The 18,801-nt window shown below is 46.7% G+C and overlaps 1 protein-coding gene across 1 annotated transcript in view; it reads right to left on the bottom strand.

The window, feature by feature from the left end:
* KAZN (kazrin, periplakin interacting protein) overlaps nucleotides 1-18,801 on the bottom strand; it is a 1,354,882-nt gene that overhangs the window by 518,666 nt on the left and 817,415 nt on the right. The window contains exon 4 of the mRNA XM_081492179.1: nucleotides 1,446-1,686. Within this exon, the coding sequence (XP_081348305.1) occupies nucleotides 1,446-1,686 (241 nt within the window). The remainder of the gene's footprint in view (nucleotides 1-1,445; nucleotides 1,687-18,801) is intronic.

The raw sequence follows: 18,801 nt of genomic DNA, 5'->3' as shown, positions 1-18,801 counted from the left end.
ATAACCAGATACCCACCTTGAAAACTGTGCAGCAAGCACCATTCTCATAACACATTCCCACCATGACGTCATGCTACTTTGGTACCAAATTACTGCCCCGATTCCTAAGACTCTTGATGAACTCCGGAAGTGCCAAGTTAAGATCTGAGTTGAACATAAACTGCTAATGTTCAAGCTTAACATCTCATACCAAAAAAAAAAAAAAAGAAAAAAAGCATGCCTACCGCAGGAAGGTAAGGAAGAAACAGAAGCTGAGAGAGAGAAGGCATTTGTATGAAACCAGACCCCCTCGCTCGCTCTCAACACTTAGAAGAAGCCTTTGAAATAACAACAAAACCAGAAAATCCTTCTGGGCCACTGGTACCTCATACTTCATCAAGTGACATATTTACACAAGTGACCCTCCTAGACTGGATTTTTTTTTTTTTTGTCATGTCCAGGATTTCAGCAGTTTAGTTTGCAATCAAATGATATTAATAATCAGTGACAACTTTTCTTAAAGGGCAATTAGACAAAAAAAGAAAAGGGAAAAAAATCCTGAAAACCCATTCTGCACTTCTAATTCACAGAAAACAAACAGTATGGATTTTTTTTTCCTCTTTTTGATGCTTGCTCCATCTTTAACCCTTGTATGAGGGTTTCAGAGCTTCATCACTGTCAGTGTCAACGCAGACTGTCCTTTTTCCCCTTCTCCTCCTAACTGCAAAGAGTCCCTTCAAGCAGCAGCTACCTGGAAACCCACCATCTACGACGCCTTCATTTCGCCAGGAGCCCATCACTCAGCCTTTGAGGTCTAAGATTTCCCCCTGCAAAGTGCTCTCAGTGTTTATATTTGCTGGAAATTTAAACTCCCTGCTGAGCACAGCATCTACTGTTGCACTGATATAATTCCACTGCCTGCGCGATCTCAAACGGGGAGAAAATAAAGTCCAGATGCAATCGAGACAAGGGATTTGGCATCCGTGGAGAAAAGTGCAAACCAGTCCAATCCTCTACCCCAAACGCGGCAGCAGAGCCTGGCGCTCCCTCTCGGGCAGTCATTCCAAGGAAGGGAGCCTCCGGAACTGGGGGGAAGCTGTGGCATTCACCCCTGCACAGGCCCGGGCACGAAAAGTTTGCCCGCGGAGCTGGGGGCTGTGTACCATCTAAACGGCACTTTTGCTGCCGGAGGGGACCCCCCGGATGCGCCCAGCTCGCGCTGGCCGGGGCCGGCGTGACCATGTGAACCCGTGCACGCTGCGCCCGGGATTTCGATAATGACAGCAGACTGCAACTCCCAGCAGGGGAGCAGTGCTGGCCACCGCCGGGCAGAAAGGGTTACAAGCCACAATGCAAGGCGGTTTCGCCGCGGGCGTGGGGGGCAATGAGTCCCCGGGCACCTCTGGGTCAGGTCCGGGTCCAGCTCGCTCGCCTCTCCTCCGCCCCGGGCGCCAGGCGATCCCTACCTTGCGCGCTGTGCTGGTGGTTCTCCATGTTCGCCGCCGCCGAGTCCGCCGCCGCCGAGGCGCTGGCCGCTGCTCCCGAGCCCGGGCCGGGGCCGCCGCCGCCGCTCAGTTCCGCCAGTCTCCGGTTGGTGGCCGTGAGTTCGGCTCGCAGGTTGGTCACCTCCTGGCTGGCCGACTGGACCGCCCCATCGATGCGGAGCGCGAGCTGCTTATTGTCTTCCATCATGCTCAGGATTTTGGCCTGGGGGCGAGAGAGGTGACAAAGAGCTGCATGATGCGCGGGGGTTGGGGGGCGCGCGGCCAGGCACCCCCGGCTCTACCTGTTGGGTCCCCCGCGGCCCGGCTTCCCCGAGCCCCGACCCCCAGGCACCGGCAGCGCCGGCTCCTCCGGCGCAGGAATGACAGCGGCGCTTCCAGCCGGAGCCGCGGCGGTAGCGAGGCAGAGGGTTGGAGAGGGGGGAAGTGGGGAGGAGAAAGAGGAGGAGGAGCAGAGATCGCCGAGACCCCGGCGCGGAGAGCGACTCGGAGAAGGACACCGCGCGCCGCCCGGCACTCTTTCAATGGAGCCTACCATTCGCCGCGCGCTCGGGAGGGGGCAGGGACCCGGGGCGGGGGCGCTGCCTCGGCCTCCCGCGCCCCCCACCTCCGGGACACACCCCCTCGTGGGGCGGGTGCGGCGGGCGGTGGCCCAGCGTGGGCCGAGGTGGCGCCCCTGGCGAGAGGTGGGGGGCGCCAGTTCCCAGGCCCGCTCTCGGTCCCCTCCCTGGAGCGGTGGGGCGGCCCCCGCCCTGGCGAACTCGCGCCTAGTGCGGGTGCAGGGACTGGGGAGGAGGTGGGTGCTTGGGAGAGAGGGGTGCTCGGAAGAGGGGCCCCGGAGGGGAGCGGAGATGGAGCTCCGGGGGAGGGGGGCTGCTTGCCCGCGCTCTGGAGTGGAGTTCTTGCTTAGCTGTTTCCTTTAAATGCGGTTAGGAATGTTCAGCCGGGAACTGGGCTACTGCCCCGCGTGCCTCTCACTGTCCACCCCCACCCTACTCCACCCCACTCCACCTTCACCTCCAGCGCCCCAACCTGTGTTGTCCCCCCTTCCTCCGAAGCATCGCTCTTTCCTTCCCCAAGGTGGATTACTGGCGCTGTGGCCTCCCCACCGCCCGGAACCAGTGGGTGCATAGATCGGTGGCCTTAGCCAGTCCTAGGCTTCTTAGCTGGGCTAAATATTGGAGGGCAAAAGGAATTCGGCCAGGAGAGAAGTCAGGAAGGCTCCATGGGGCTTCCCTCTTCCTCCCCCTACTAGGAGTGTGGAGGCCCCGCTGCCTCAGTTTACCTAGCTCCTTCTTCCTGGGAGAACAGAGAAAACCTTAAAGTTGATACACCCATCAAGTGCCTCTTTCTCCAGGAGGAGCACAGGCTTTGCATTTTTCACTGGGGCCCTGGATTCCAGCCACCAGACTTTGTTACCATAGCAAGCTTCGTTCCATGCAAATAGGACTATTTAAAACACTCAGTGTAACCCGGAACAACCGAACAAGCTCGCACCACCATTCCAGCTGGGTCAACCTCAGGAGGACAGCTCAGAGCCGGTTGTAGGAGCTGAGGGTTTTCTGCACCACGCCCTGGAAGTTGATCACCCTCCAGATTCAACAGCACTTGTTGGACGCATACTGTGTGCAAAGTACTCAGGATGCATTGTCATCCCTTTGAAGTAAGGATTATTATTCCCAATTTGTTGTTGTTCATTCACTAAGTCACCTCTGACTCTTTGCGTCCCCATGGACTACAACAAGCCAGGCTTCCCTGTCCTTTACTGTCTCCCAGAGTTTGCTCAAATTCATGTTCATTGAGTCCGTGATGCTATCTAACCATCTCATCCTCTGCCGCCCTCTTCTCCTTTCCCCAATTTAGACACGAGGAAACCGAGGCTCTGGGGTAAGCAGTTTACCCCAGGGACCCGCAGAAATCAGGTGAAAGTAGGACTGGGAGTGAGCAGTCATTTGATTCTAGTTAGCCCCACTGTGCCTTGGGTGCCAGGTGTTTTGTTTCCTTTTATATGGAAGCATAAAAACCAGGACAGGGCACCATGGCATACTGCAGTCCATGGGGTCGTAAAGAGTTGGACAGGACTGAGCAGCTGAACACCAATTAACTGACTCTTGCTCTGTGCCCCTGTGAGCACTAACAAGCTTTTGTAAGAGGGTAGGACAGTATTAATGGAGCTGTGACCGCAGGCTTAAGTTTTTACTCTGTGCATTCCACTCAGCTGACTGGCCAGCTGGGTCTTGAACCCCTGACCTTAGTCTCATTAGCACAAGTTCTGACCCACTGGACCAACAAAGGAACTTAGACTACTTGGGTTTTGGTAAACCAGAATTTAGTTCTTTGAAGTATTTCAGTTTCATTATTGAGGAACCATCAAAAATAGAACTTTGTGGGTCTTCAAAAGGCAGGTGTGTGTTATGTTCAGCCAGTGTGCAAAACGGTTTGGTTCTTTAAACAGGTAAACATAGAACTACTCATAAGACCCAGCAATTCCACTCCTGGATCTAGACCACAGAGATAAAACAGATATTCAAACAAAAATTTGTTCACAAATGTTCGCAGAAGCATTATTCACAACAGCTGGAAGGTGAAACCACTCAAATGTTTGTCAGCAGATGAATGCATAAACACATTGTGGTATATCCATACAATGGAACATTACTCGGCTATGGAAAGGGATAAAGTACTGACACACACTACAATGTGGACAAATCTCAGTAACATTCTGCCAAGTGAAGGAAGCCAGACACAGAAGGTTACATTTTGTAGGATTTCATTAATATGAAATATCTAGAGTAGTAAATCTATGGAGACAAAGCAGATTTGTGGTAACCAGGAGTTGTGGGGAGGGGAGAGTGTGCAGAACTACTTAACAGAGACTGAGTTTTATTTCAGAGTGATGAAAATGTTTTGGAACTAGAGAGAGGTTGTGTTTGCACAATATTGTGAACGGACTAAATGTTATCTAATAGTTCACTTTAAAAGGGTTGGTTTGGGTCTTCCCTGGTGGTCCAGTAGTTAAGAATCCACCTTGCAATTCAGGGGATGCCGGGTTGATGCCTGGTCCAAGAGGATCCCATATGTCACAGGGCAACTAAGCCCGTGAGCCACAACTGAGCCCACTCTCCCTACAGCCCATGGTCTGTAACAAGAGAAGCCACCACAATGAGAAGAGTAGCCCCCACTCGGCCACAACTAGAGAAAGTCCAAGTGCAGCAATGAATACCCAGTGCAGCCAAAAATAAATAAATTTTTAAAAGGTTAATGTTATGTTTTATGAATTCCACTTCAATAAACAAAAGTATGTATGCAAATACCAAAAAAAGAAAAAAGAGAAGAGTGTCCTGGAAACAAACCTTCTGAGAAAGCAGTTAAGAGCAGCTCTTCTTGAAGTGCGAAGGACAGGGGAGCCTGATGTGCTGCAGTCCATGGGGTCACAGAGTCAGACACGACTGAGTAACTGCAAAACAACTTCTTGAAGAGCTGTGTGTATACTAGAATGCACATATGTATGTGCTCACACCTCTGTACAACACTCATCAGAAAGCACAGTAATTGATCTGTTTACGTGTCTCTCTTCCGCTTCCCTGAGAGCCCTGCTTGGGAGGAGGAGGGTGGTCATTTTTTTACGGGTTATTTATCTTCACATCCTTGCCACCTAATCCATAGGAAGCGCTCTGCAAATGAATGTGTGAGCGGTTTGTACAGTAAACAAACTGACCAAGTGTTACTCATTTTCCACTTCAGTGAGATTATCCTCATGCACCAGAATCTTCAAATCAAGTCAAAACAAAACAAGCCACACCCCAAAATCTAACCGGGAGAAAAGAAAGCAAAGACCCATTCCTTGGGCACCTTCTCATCTCTCTCTGCCCTTCTCTTCCCCAACTGTGGTACAGCCTCTGAGCTTGCAAGAAACTCTCCTTAGAAACTCCTGGGGTGCCTCCTAGGATTTTAAAGAATTTTATTTTTTGAGATTTATTTCCTAAACACGAAAAAAAGGAGCTTTTCCCAGCTGTGTCTCCTTACATTCATGTACATGCAAAAGGATCAGCTCTCAGACAGAAAACCTGAGATTAATTACCCTCTAGAATCCACTTGATTTAAACTGAAAAGCTTACTTAATCTACCCCACCCCCTCCAACTTCCACTGGCACTTTTACCTAGGTGATCTCAGGTAACAAAATAGTCACAGGTTTCGTGTCCTTTTCCACTTGCCTGTCTGTAGGGCAGATATGCATTTACAATTCATTTCTTGGGAGACACATACAACCTGTTGGATGACGGGCTCCAGATCTGTCATCCATAAAGCACTCTGGGATTCACAACTATGAGAATTTAACAGTACTGTGTGTTTAATTTCAAGATTCTCCCTTTTGTATGGTCCTAAAGTAGCCCCCACCCCCAACCCCCGTAAATTGATGTTAAGAACCAAGCTAGAAAATGTGTTCACTTTATAGGGACCTGATGCTATTTTCCCAGTGTCACCATCAGCCAAACCCCATCCAAGGCTCAGGCAGTGCACCAGCCAGTATGCACTGAATGTCTGCTCTGAGCAGCATGAGCAAACTATGCCATGCACATTGGATGCCTGTCAAAGCTTGCCTGAGCATTTTGGAAAGTCTGTAAAAGCATCCCAGCTCAGAGAAAGAAAATTCCTAATAAGAACCAAGACAAAGAGACTAACTCATTGCTGACAGCAGTGTCATCTACACTTCCCTTCTTCCATAAATAGAGTGATTTTATAATGTAATGTCCAAACTGGGACACTTTTGAGAGTGAAAGAGGGTGTTATGAATAGTGAAGCAAGGACAAGTGGTGTAAATTGGAACTGTCCTAGGAAACCACTGAGCCACATGGGAAGCCACCCCAGGAAGCCTAGTGTGTATATGTACAGCATGGGCCAAGGTGATGCCCCTGGTAAGGGGTGTGTGTGTGTGTGTGTGTGTGTGTGTGTGTGTGTGTAGTTGCCTCATTCTACAACCAAATGATGTTATTTGGTCCTAGAAGGCAACTTTGGGACCTTTTACTCCAGTACCCTTGTTATTTACTGAAGGAGAAACAAAGACTTTGATTCTCTCGTGCATTGGTGGTTGATTGCACAAGTTCATCGTCCCATCCTCCATAACTTCATATCCACAAAAATTCTTGCCTCTGTCATGAAAACCCTTCTCATCTTGGGTCTCCCTAGGAATTCTGGCCACATAGTACTTTCCAAAGTACTTTTACATCTCTCCTCTTATTTTATCTTTGCAGCAACTCCATCAGAAAGAGGAGGTAACTGGAATCTGCATTTGGCAGGTTAAAACACTGAGGTTAAAGAGTTTGTCCTAAGATCATGAAACTTAACTAAAAGGTCCTTGAGACCAGCCCCATACCTGCACGCCCTTCCTCCTCTTAGCCCCCAGTACTCAATACATATGTGTCAAGTGAATGAGCTGGGACCAGGACTCGAGTATCCCCACATGTGGCTTCACATTATCTCTCTGAGTCAATCAGGCTCCTGGTTTGTCTGGCTTGGGGCAAGAACTGGAAGGAGCATTCAGATGCTTCCTCTTGCCAGGTTAAGTTCCTACATGGGACAGGGTGATACAGGGGAGCTCTGAAAAGAAGCCTAGGAGTCAGTGTCTTGAGAAATCGCGATGCTTTTTTGGGTCAATATGTGGCTGCCTATAGGAGCTGGGGAGAAATGTGATCCTGCCACTTTCCCTTGCTGCAAGAGGCACACCTCTGGACTTCAGGCTGGTTTCGGTGTTTTTTAAAGTGAAGCTGAAGATCGCTTGATGTGGAGTTCCCAGAAGATGCTTGTAGATCCTGAGCCCTAATTCAGATCTAGAAGAATCTCTGGGGGAGGCTCTGGGCATCTGCATTGTCAACAAGCTTCCCAGGAGTACCTGGTGCACAGTGAAGTTTGAGACTCACTGCCAGTTCCTGACTCACTACACTAGGCACCCAGCACAGGTGCTCATAAAGCTCATGCACACGTGTCAAGTACATAAATTCCAGAAACCCCTGAGCCACAGGAATGATGACAAGGACTCCCTGCTCTTTCTCTTTTCCATGCTGTCTGTCCCGTGTCTTCCCAGCCCCCTCCACCCGAGAGTCCCCAAGGAATTACCCTCCCTCTCTGCAGATGGATGCTCTGTTTATTCAAATTGTCACATATGAATCCTGGCCAATCTAGGAGATGTATCTCTTGTTCATTTACATGGTTTACTTTGGCTGAGTGGGTTTTAACATGTGCTCTGGGGAAAAGGGCAAAGCATCTCAGAAAGAGGCAATCAGGTCTCGGCGCTCTGGGTGAGAAGACCAGAAGCGGGGCAGAGTCAAGGACACAGAGACGAGTGATCAGGTGGTGAACCCCAACAGCTTAGTTATATTCCCTTCTCAGCAATGCCTCACCCACTTACCACTATGAGTAGCCCTCAAAACCAGTTATGAAATGAAGGGATATAAAGAAAGAGAAACCAGGAGGGAAACAGGAGAGAGGATTGTGGGGTATCAGGAAACAGCCTGTAGCTTTGAGATGGGGATGTATGTTTACAGGTGTCCATTATGTATAGGTGCATGTATACATATCGATGGGCTTCCCAGGTGGCTCAGTGGGTAAAGGATGGCAGGAGATTGGGATTCAAGCCCAGGATTGGGAAGATCCCCTGGAGAAAGGAATGGCAACCCATTGCAGTATGCTTGCCCAGATAATCCCATGGTCAGAGGAGCCTGCAGGTCTACAGTCCATAGGGTTGCAAAGAATTGGACATGACTGAAGCGACTGAGCACACATGCACACATAAACATCGACATATATGTACAGTATACACACACACACACACAGTTCAGTGTGGACACCAAGCACAGTTACTAATGTGAAGACTGCCATTCTCCTTTTGACTTCCTAAAGAATTTCTCATCAAATATCATATATTAATGCAAACATATGGGATCTAGAAAGACGGTACTGATGAACCTATTTGCAGGGCAGCAATGGAAGACACAGACACAGAGAACAGACTTACAGATACAGTTGGGGAAGAAGCTGCTGCTGCTAAGTCGCTTCAGTCGTGTCCGACTCTGTGCGACCCCAAAGATGGCAGCCACCAGGCTCCCCCGTCCCTGGGATTCTCCGGGCAAGAACACTGGAGTGGGTTGCCATTGCCTTCTCCGATGCATGAAAGTGAAAAGTGAAAGTGAAGTCGCTCAGTCGTGTCCGACTCTTAGCAACCCCATGGACTGCAGCCTACCAGGCTCCTCTGTCCATGGGATTTTCCAGGCAAGAGTACTGGAGTGGGGTGCCATTGCTTTCTCCGTGGGGAAGAAGAGAGTGGGACAAATTGAGAAAATAGCATGGAAACATATCCATTACCATATGTAAAATAGCCAGTGGGAATTTGAGAGGTAGGGAGCTTGAACCAGTGCTCTCTGACAACCTAGAGGGGTGGGGTGGGGTGGGGGGTGGGAGGGAGGTTCAGCAGGGAGGGGACATATGTAGACCTATGGCTGATTCATGTTGATGTATGGCAGAAACCAACACAATACTGTAAAACAATTATCCTCCAATCAAAAATAAACTTAAAAAAAGGTCAGCAAGTTGGTCAGGTGCATCCTTTCTGTGTGCATACTTAACCAACCAGGTCACTTCTGTGTATTTTTCATTTGCAAAAAGTCCTTTAATAATCAGAAGCTGCTACCTATGAAACAGATAAATATTAAAACCATACATGGTAACCATAGAGTAAAATACATAAGCATATATACTTATACCATTTATTTTTGAAAGAAGTGCATTTCCCTCCCACCCCCTACCCCCGTTGAAGGTTTCTTTTTTTTTTTTTAATTTTTCCTCTTTTTAATTTATTATTTTATTGAAGGATAATCGCTTACAGAATTTTGTTGTTTTCTTGGGTTTTTGATGTGTTTCTTACTTGGTTTGGTGTGGGGCCTACACGGGAATGTACCTGATGGTCTGTTCTCTTGGCTCTGTCATAGCCTCAATGGACAAATAGAGACAGCCAAGCAAAATACAGAAGGGGACGACAAAGGATGAGATAGTTGGATGGCATCACCAACTCGATGGACATGAGTTTGAGCAAGCTCTGGGAGTTGGTGATGGACAGGGAAGCCTGGCATGCTGCAGCCCATGGGGTTGCAAAGAGTCGGACATGACTGAGCAACTGAACTGAACTGAAGCAAAGTAAAATACAAAACCCTGAGAGAAGTATGTCCACCTGTAGAGAACTGTCACTACACCTCAAGGAACTGGTCCACCCCTAGGTATGTTGCAGGACCTCTGGCCCTCTCATATCTTGGCCATCTCCATGGGTTGGAGATTTTATTTTCCAGGAGCCCAGAGCCGTCTCTAGCAGATGCCTTCAACAGGGCTAAAGAGAATAGATTCAAGTCTTCTGGCCATTCAGTCTTCAGCTTTAATTCCTCGTCTCAGCAAAGCACCCTCTCTATAGCCTAATGGCAAGACTACGCTGGCTGACGTCAACAATTTCACCCTTCCCTGAAGGTGAGCATAGCCTCAACTCCATAGACTCTGGAGTTAGTCAGACAAGGGTTCAAGTACCAGCCTTGCTACTCATTAGCTCTGTGACACTGGATGAGTTTCTTAACTTCTCTGAGCCTCCATTTCCTCATTAATAGAATGGGATAATATTGGGATAAGATACGATAAGTCTACTGACTTCATGGGCTTATTGAGGAATTAAAGGAGACAATGCATATGAAGGAATGGACAGTGCCTGGTGTCTGGAAAGAACTCCATAGATGTTGTCAATGATGCAGACACAGATGACAGAGATGATGATGGTGATCGAGAAAGGGATAGTTGTAAGGGCAGCTCTCATTCTTTGGACAGTTACTATAGCTGCCACTGTGCTCATCCACTGATTCCCACTAATTCAGGCTGAATTGTCCCAATACTGACAGTAGACATTATGATCCCCTTGTCGGCAGATCAGAAAAAAAAAAAAAAAAAAAAAACCTCAGGCTTGGAAGCTTTGCTCACACTTTCCCAACTGAAAAGTAGCAGAATCAGATTTAAAACGCAGGTGAGTCTGATTCTAAAGTTTCTGCCATTTCTTTCTTTCCTATTTTCCCCTACAGTCCATGAACACAATCTTATCCCAGTGCACACTGATGCACAGAGGGACCGTCTGTGTCACTTTGAACCCCGTGACCTTCATTCTCTGCAAAAGTACTGATCTAAAGGAGAAACAGGAGAGTGGTCAGTGCATTAGTCCTTCAGGGCCCCAGGGACCCATTTGGTAAATTAGTTCTTTTGGTTCATGAAATGGTACCCCAGTGGCTTGAAATACTTTACATATCTACCCCAAATGGGTAATTTATTCTTTTATCACTGATGGTATTAATCTTGTGATCTCCAGCCTATAAAAGTTGTTTTCTGTGGATAGGGGGAGGAAGGGGACAGGGACTTTTTTTTTTTTTTCCCAACAGAAGTGCATTAGACTTGGTGAGGAGCAGAGCAGAATTTTTCAAGAACGGAGTTTTTAGAACTTCTTTCTCTCCATATCGTGCTCTCTCTCTCATTTATTTAACGAAACGATGTCTTTAGCAGAGAATTTTTCTGCTCATTTCTTCTTTCATCCCTACCCCTCACCCAGACTCTTGTGAGCTTCTGCATCCTTCTTAGTTCTTTTTCTCTCACTCCTAGGATAAGTTACACACTAAGTCCCCACTAAGGACCAGTGCTTCCTCTTCCAGGCAGGAAAGAAGAAGATGACCCTCAATCAAGGCCGCAGAGGAGACACTATATTAGACACCAACCAACCAAAGGAAAAGAAGACCCTAAAGTCCCTTGACAACTTATTTTTATAGAAGCATCTCAGATTTGGCAATGTGCACGATCCTTTTTTAGGAATTGGAAGTAGCAGGGGTAGGAAGGGGCCTTGGAATCTTTCCCCTTGAGTCCACACTCAACCTTCTCAGCACTAAAGTGCCCTTGGAAAAATATGCATGTGTCGGTGCTCAGTCGCTTCAGTTGTGTCTGACTCTTTGTGATGCTATGGACAGCAGCCTGCCAGGCTCCTCTGTCCATGGAATTCTCCAGGCAAGAATACTGGAGTGGGTTGCCATGCCCTCCTCAAGGGATCTTCCCAACCCAGGGATCAAACCCATGTCTCATGTCTCCTGCATTGGCAGTGGGTTCTTTACCACTAAAGCCATCCAGGAAGCACCTCTGGGAAAAATATGTGTTAGCTAAATAGTATAGGCTGTTCAATTCAGCATGCCATGAAGGCCTGTGACCATCTGCCCTGATATTAGGATTATCTATCTGGTTGTATACATAACTGGAAGACAGCTATCTTATCCAACATTCGGCTCATTGGGTAATGTGTGTCCAACCAGTAAATTGTGAAGTTGCTATATTTATCTTAATTGACTGCCCTTTTATTTTTTTACCTGCCTTATTTGATGCTGGGGAGATGTGAAACAATTTATAATCCAAGATTTGGAACCACAAGGCCGTGTTATTAGGCATGTGTGCAGTTCAAGAGGGAGCTGTATTTGCTCAGAGCAATGTCAGTTACAGTGCTTTCCATCAGCGCCCTCAACCATGTTGGTAGTAAAACGGTACTCAGATACCTTTTCCCAGGGACAGCTAGCTACCAGTGTTTGTTCCTTTTGAAAAACAAACAAAAGAATAGGAGGTTTGGTTTTAAAAGGGATGAGTGGAGATGGGAAAACAAGTACCGAGGGGAGGGACTCACTCTTTCTCTTTGCCAAGTGCTCCCTGGCATCCTGTCTGCATGTCCACAGCCCTGGACCCTCCATCCAGCACACTGGTTCCATCACTACCCCCTCAAAGCATGGGGATCCTATCTACAGGCATCCATCTGCCCAGGCTCTGAAACAGCTGTCCTATGTCAAAGGGACGAGACTGTCTGGAAAACAGAAACAGAGCTGCGTTCCTCCCCCAGCCAGTGAGGAGCCCCCAGGGAGTTCTGCAGAAAAGTCACTTAACCCTGGGAGCCTGATAGCTTTGGGTTAGCGTGGTGAGCCTGAGTCCCCTAGGCAGCTTTTGGGAGGACAAGACAGACAGATCTAGGTTCTTGTCCTGTCACTCATTAGGAGGAATCAAATCAAAGTGTGAACTTCAATGTCTCCTAAAAGATAGACCAGTCCAGGGCCCTGGCTAGCCCACAGAAGACCTCGGTGCAAATTAGAAAAGATGGGTCCCCTTCTAATAGGTGAGTAACAGCCCTGATTGGAGGCACAGAACCAGAGAATGGAGCCCGAGCACTCTTGTGTGTTAGTTCCTTTTGGAAACTTAACAGGAAGTGATTACCAGTTGGATTTTCTACCTTAATCAGAGGGTTTCTGTGATGGAAGAAGGGTTTGTTTTTTATTTTAAGATTTTTTTTCTATTATTATTGTCTTAGTTCCAAGAAACGCATACTTTTACAAATCTGTGTACACTTTTATACCAACAACACTGAATGAAGAGTTTTCATTAAATATCAGTAATAGTATAAACCCTTTCTTCTTGAAAGTGCTCTAAAAAGAAGAGGGTAAATATTCATCAGAAGGACTGATGCTGAAGCTGAAGCTCCAATCCTTTGGCCACCTCATGGGAAGAGCCGACTCACTGGAAAAGACCCTGATGCTGGGAAAGACTGAAGGCAGGAGGAGAAGGGGTCAACAGAGGATGAGATGGTTAGATAGCATCACCTACTCAATGGACATGAATTTGAGCAAACTCTGGGAGACAGTGGAGGACAGAGGAGCCTGGTGTGCTGCAGTCCAGGGCGACACAAAGAGTCGGGCACGGCTGAGTGACTAAACAACAGCAAACAAGATGAGCTGGGAGATTCAGAACCCAGTTTTGCCTGAAGGTGTGCATGGAAGAGGTGCTAGATAATGACAATAATGATTCTAGTGAGTTCTTAACCTCATCACTAAGCACTTAACTGATTGTTGACCTGGAGATTTTTGTAGAAACTAACACGTATGGAAGGCAATTTTTATTTTGAGTGGCCCAAAATTAATTCTGTTATTTCACTAACACTTTGTGGGCTATTACATTCAAAAGTTATACCTGACACACCTGTAAAGTCTTCTGATTTTCATGATTGGAGGCACAGAACCAGAGAATGGAGCCTGAGCACTCGTGTGTTAGTTCCTTTTGGAAACTTAACAGGAAATGATCACCAGTTGGATTTTCTACCTTAATCAGAGGGTTTCTGTGATGGAAGAAGGGTTTGTTTTTTATTTTAAGATTTTTTTTTCTATTATTATTGTCTTCAATCCACTCATCTGTAGAAGAAAGGAGCATTCTTTAGCACCATGAGTTTTTTATCTTCACTTTCCGTATCAGAATCAATTACTAAGGTTTTCCGTCTTTCTGTTTGCCTCATATTCACAGAGTCTGAATCAGAACTATATTTTGAAGATCCTCTGAGACGCTAGTATATATGTCACTCGGACAAGCAGAGAAAGTATCTGAATAAAGTTCACTGAAAATTCTTTTTCACTCAAAATTTCACAAGGCATCATTTTTAAAAATTTTATGTTTATAATATACACAAGGTTGGAACAAAAATCTAACAGAGCAAAATGTGAATGAGGACAACAATCGTAAGTTGTATTATGAACCCTTGACTGGTGTTAAGCTCTAACAACGTCACATGATGATGTTAATTGTATCACTGTCTAAAAACATGTTGATACAACTCTGGTCAACAACGTGGGGGTAGCAAACGATGTATTAATACATTTCTAGGCAATAATTCTGAAAGAGATGGGAATAACAGACCATCGACCTGTCTCTTGAGAAACCTGTATGCAGGTCAGGAAGCAACAGTTAGAACTGGACACGGAACAACAGACTGGTTCCAAATAGGAAAAGGAGTATGTCAAGGCTGTATGTTGTCACCCTGCTTATTTAACTTATATGCAGAGTACATCATGAGAAACTCTGGGCTGGATGAAGCACACGCTGGAATCAAGATTGCCGGGAGAAATATCAATAACCTCAGATATGCAGATGACACCACCCTTATGGCAGAAAGTGAAGAAGAACTAAAGAGCCTCTTGATGAAAGTGAAAGAGGAGAGTGAAAAAGTTGGCTTAAAGCTCAACGTTCAGAAAACTAAGATCATGGCATCTGGTCCCATCACTTCATGGAAAATAGATGGGAAAACAGTGGAAACAGTGTCAGACTTTATTTTTGGGGGCTCCAAAATCACTGCAGATGGTGATTGCAGCCATGAAATTAAAAGATGCTTACTCCTTGGAAGGAAGGTTATGACCAACTTAGATAGCATATTTAAAAGCAGAGACATTACTTTGCCAAAAAAGGTCTTCCTAGTCAAGGCTATGGTTTTTCCAGTGGTCATGTATGGATGTGAGAGTTGGATGGTGAAGAAAGCTGAGCGCCGAAGAATTGATGCTTTTGAACTGTGGTATTGGAGAAGACTCTTGAGAGTCTCTTGGGCTGCAAGGAGATCCAACCAGTCCATCCTAAAGGAGATCAGTCCTGGGTGTTCATTGGAAGGACTGATGTTGAAGCTGAAACTCCAATACTTTGGCCACCTCATGCGAAGAGTTGACTCATTGGAAAAGACCCTAATGCTGGGAAGGATTGGGGGCGGGAGGAGAAGGGGATGACAGAGGATGAGATGGTTGGATGGCATCACCGACTCGATGGACATGGGTTTGGGTAAACTCCGGGAGTTGGTGATGGACAGGGAGGCCTGGTGTGCTGCAATTCATGGGGTTGCAAAGAGTCGGACAGGACTGAGTGACTGAACTGAACTGAGGCAATAATGTGTTTTTAACTTATGTCCTTTACAACAACCCTCAGGGGAAGATGCTACTATGATTGTCCTCATTTTACAGATAAGAAAACTGAGGCTCAGGGAGATAAAGTCACCCAAGGTCAGACAACTCACAAGTGACAGAACCAGGACTCATTTCAATGGGATGTCAGTGGACTCCACTTTACTAGTATTCTGTATCACCTCCTTTTATGACAATTTGCCATTTGCACTGTTGAAGTGAAAACATAGTAGAGATGAGATTTACGTACAGTCCTGAACTGAGAATGGCAATGGATCAATAAACCCTTTTTCTGGAGAGATGGGAGGAAGGGGAATAATGACTATGAGTACAGTCATCTGTCATCTGTGCCAGGAATTCCTAGTTTTACCATTGGGAGGAAATTCCAACAACCATGATCAGTCCTAGGATGCTCATGGCTTCAGCAGCTCTGACTTCTTTCCTGCATATCTTTGCCACTTTCATTATCAGCAAGTGAGAAAAGAACCTTACCCAGCTGATGGACAGATTTCAGATCAGGAGAGGACCATAGAGTTCATAGGTCAAACACACCTTCTTTACAGATGAAGAAACTGAGAGCCAAGAGATAATGTGACTTGCCCAGGTGACCCAGCCATGGGGCAGCAGTCCTATTATTCCTGTTTGTTTGTTTTTATAAGTGAGTACATGGCCACGGGAGATGTTCAGTAAACATCTGTTGAACTGAAATAAATTGTGACATTTGATGTATGCATCTGAGGGACACATCAAAAAAAAACAAACCAGCTCTATTTCTGATCGTTCTGTTGTGAAAAGCTTCCGAACTCAATATGGGGTGAAAGTGGCTCTGAAGCATCCCTTTGATCTTTAGACTACTTTTACTTGAAAATGATAGCAAAGCTGGCAACCAATTCTTCCAGAAATTAATAATCAAACCTTAAAAGTCTCTTCTGTTTTTCTGGCAACTTAAAACAGAAAGAAACTAAACATTTCCTATCGTGTCTCTCCCCTCTCCCTTTTGACACCCCGCTAGGGAACAGCTGTGCCTATTTAAGATGGATTTTGATCTCTCAGAAGGGATCTGGTTTCTGTGCATATGGAGCTGCTGCCTGGAGATGGCATGTGCAGTTCTGAGAAGGTGTTGGGATTCAGCTGACTCTGCTGTAATTCTAAGAGGTGATCAGCAGAAGTTGGTCTTCTCTTTGGGACGTGGGTGACATGACATCTTGGCTGACACAGGTGTGCTGGGCTGTGATGTCCTGCTGCCTTGGGCATCATTTAGTACCCTCTCATCCCTCTGGCCTCTCTGTGGTAGACTGACTTATTATTCCTAATTTCTCACTGCCTTTCAATAATAATATTACCCATCCTATACTCTCCCTTGTGACTTTTAAGCAGCTCTGACCAGCAGAGGTGGAGGACCTTTTTCTGCCCCATTGATACTAGGCTTGGCCACGTGACTGGCTTTGGCCACTGGAATCTTAGTGAACTCACAACAAACTGCGACCTTAAGTGTATTCACAGTCTGACCTGGCCTCCTGTGCTCTTGTGATCCTCCATAAGAAGACCATAGCTTAGGCAACTGCCTCTTTAGTTTTAGCCCCAGATAAAGACAGACAGAACAAACCTGAACCAGACTTACAGCCTGGGATAAAACCCAGCCAAATCTGAGTCATAGTCTCACCAATATGCATACGCATAGATGAGGAAAATGAGCATGGTTGCAAGCCCCTGAGATTTCAAGGCTGTTTGTTACACAGCAAAGACTGACTAATACATTGTTGAAATTAGCACCTTGACATAGGCTGTGATTCTGCCCACAAGTGAAAGAAAATCAATGTGTACTAGCTTATATACCAACAGGAAATGTTTTGGCTCACAAAACTGGGAAGCTTAGAAGTAAATTAAGAATTCTAGAAGCTTGAGTAATGCCATCAGATCTCTTTCTTTCTTTCTTCTCTTTTCTCATTCTGTCTTGTGCAAGTGGCCTTTCTCTATTTAGAGAAGGCTGGGAACATGGCTAGAGTAGCTCCAGGCTCACCTCCTTCTACGTTAGCTTTGTGAGCCTCAGAGGAAGAAGCTTCTCAAGCTGACCTATACCTGGGCAGGGCCCAGTGCTACACAGTTGACCAGGCTTGATATGTGAGTCCACCCTGGAGGCCCCAGTGAACAGGCTGATGGCCTTACCAGAGGTACTGGGAGTGGGAAGGAGTGCATGCTCGAGGGAGGGGGAGGATTCAGCAGAAGGAGATGGGACACTGGGAAGCCCCAGGTAGCAGAGTCCACGCCACCACACCACTGACCCAGTAGTAAAATGATGAGTGCAGTGACTTAGGGTGATGACTGGGCTACTCACTCAGGTCCAGCCTCACCTCCCTAAGTGATGAGCTTTAGGCAAGTTGCTTAACTTCTCCAAGCTCCAGTGTGTTCTATTATAAAGAGAGGATAACAGATGAATAACACATTATAGGATGGTAATGAGGATTAAATGAGATATTATGCTAAATGCTCAGTCTGTCTAGGGGATACCACAGAGTTCTCCCTAAGGCTCCTTGTCAGGGCCCTTGCACTCACCTGTACAGGGCTATGAATATCAGCAGCTGAAGGCTCACAGTTGCATCCCCCAACCAGTGAATGCCCTCTGCTGCAGGAGCCTGCTTCATCCAAGGGTATACCTGCACCCAGGGGCCAGCCCTTGGCCAGTGACTTGGACACTGCCTCCACTTGGGACTCCTCTGAAGGACCACTCCAGCTCCAGAGTCCTCACTAGGCATCAGGGGCAAACCATAGAGTCTTCCAACTTTTCCCTCTGTCCAATTCTGACTTCCTCACTCCCTTACATGAGTAGTGCCCTAAAGCAGTGGTTCCCAACCTTTTTGGCACCAGGGACCGGTGGTCATGGAAGACAATTTTTTTCACAGATGGTTTCAGGATGATTTAAATGCATTACACTTATTGTGCACTTTATTTCTATTATTATTATTACATTAGCTCCATCTCAGATCATCAGGCATTAGATCCTGGAGGCTGGGGACCCGTGCCCTAGAGTACTCTCCAGTCAACTGTCTGCACGTGGAGAATGTAATCTAAGGCATTCTGATAGATAGCATGCAGGGGTGCTCATGGGCGCTAGTTATAATCAATGCCACTCACTTATTCATTCATTCATTCGGCCACCACTCCTCTGCCAAGGGGACCCTTATAAGAGGTAGGATAATATACTGGTTAAGAGCACAGACTTGCCTCTGGAACCAGACTTCCTAGGATCAAATCCCTGGTCCCCCAGATCTGTGACTTTGGGAAAGGCATTTGGCTTCTCTATGCCTCAGTTTATAGTTTCTACAGTTTAAAACTGCACTGGGTCCAGAGCAAGTTCTTCTAACATCTGCTCCTCTGTTTTGCACTGGGTGGTGGATTAGGGGCTGGAGATCCAGGCATGGAGGAAGTCCATTCCCTGCCCTTACACTGTCACAGTCTAGTGGCCAATATATATAAGTAAGTGGCACAAAGGCTCAGAAATATGAGAGTTCTTGGCTTGTCT

This window comes from Giraffa tippelskirchi, chromosome 5, assembly GCF_054371585.1.
Source record: "Giraffa tippelskirchi isolate mGirTip1 chromosome 5, T2T-mGirTip1v1.2.pri, whole genome shotgun sequence".
Classification (NCBI taxonomy): Eukaryota; Metazoa; Chordata; class Mammalia; order Artiodactyla; family Giraffidae; genus Giraffa; species Giraffa tippelskirchi.
Note: the sequence above shows the minus strand (reverse complement) of the source record. Positions and strands in the feature narration are given on the sequence as shown.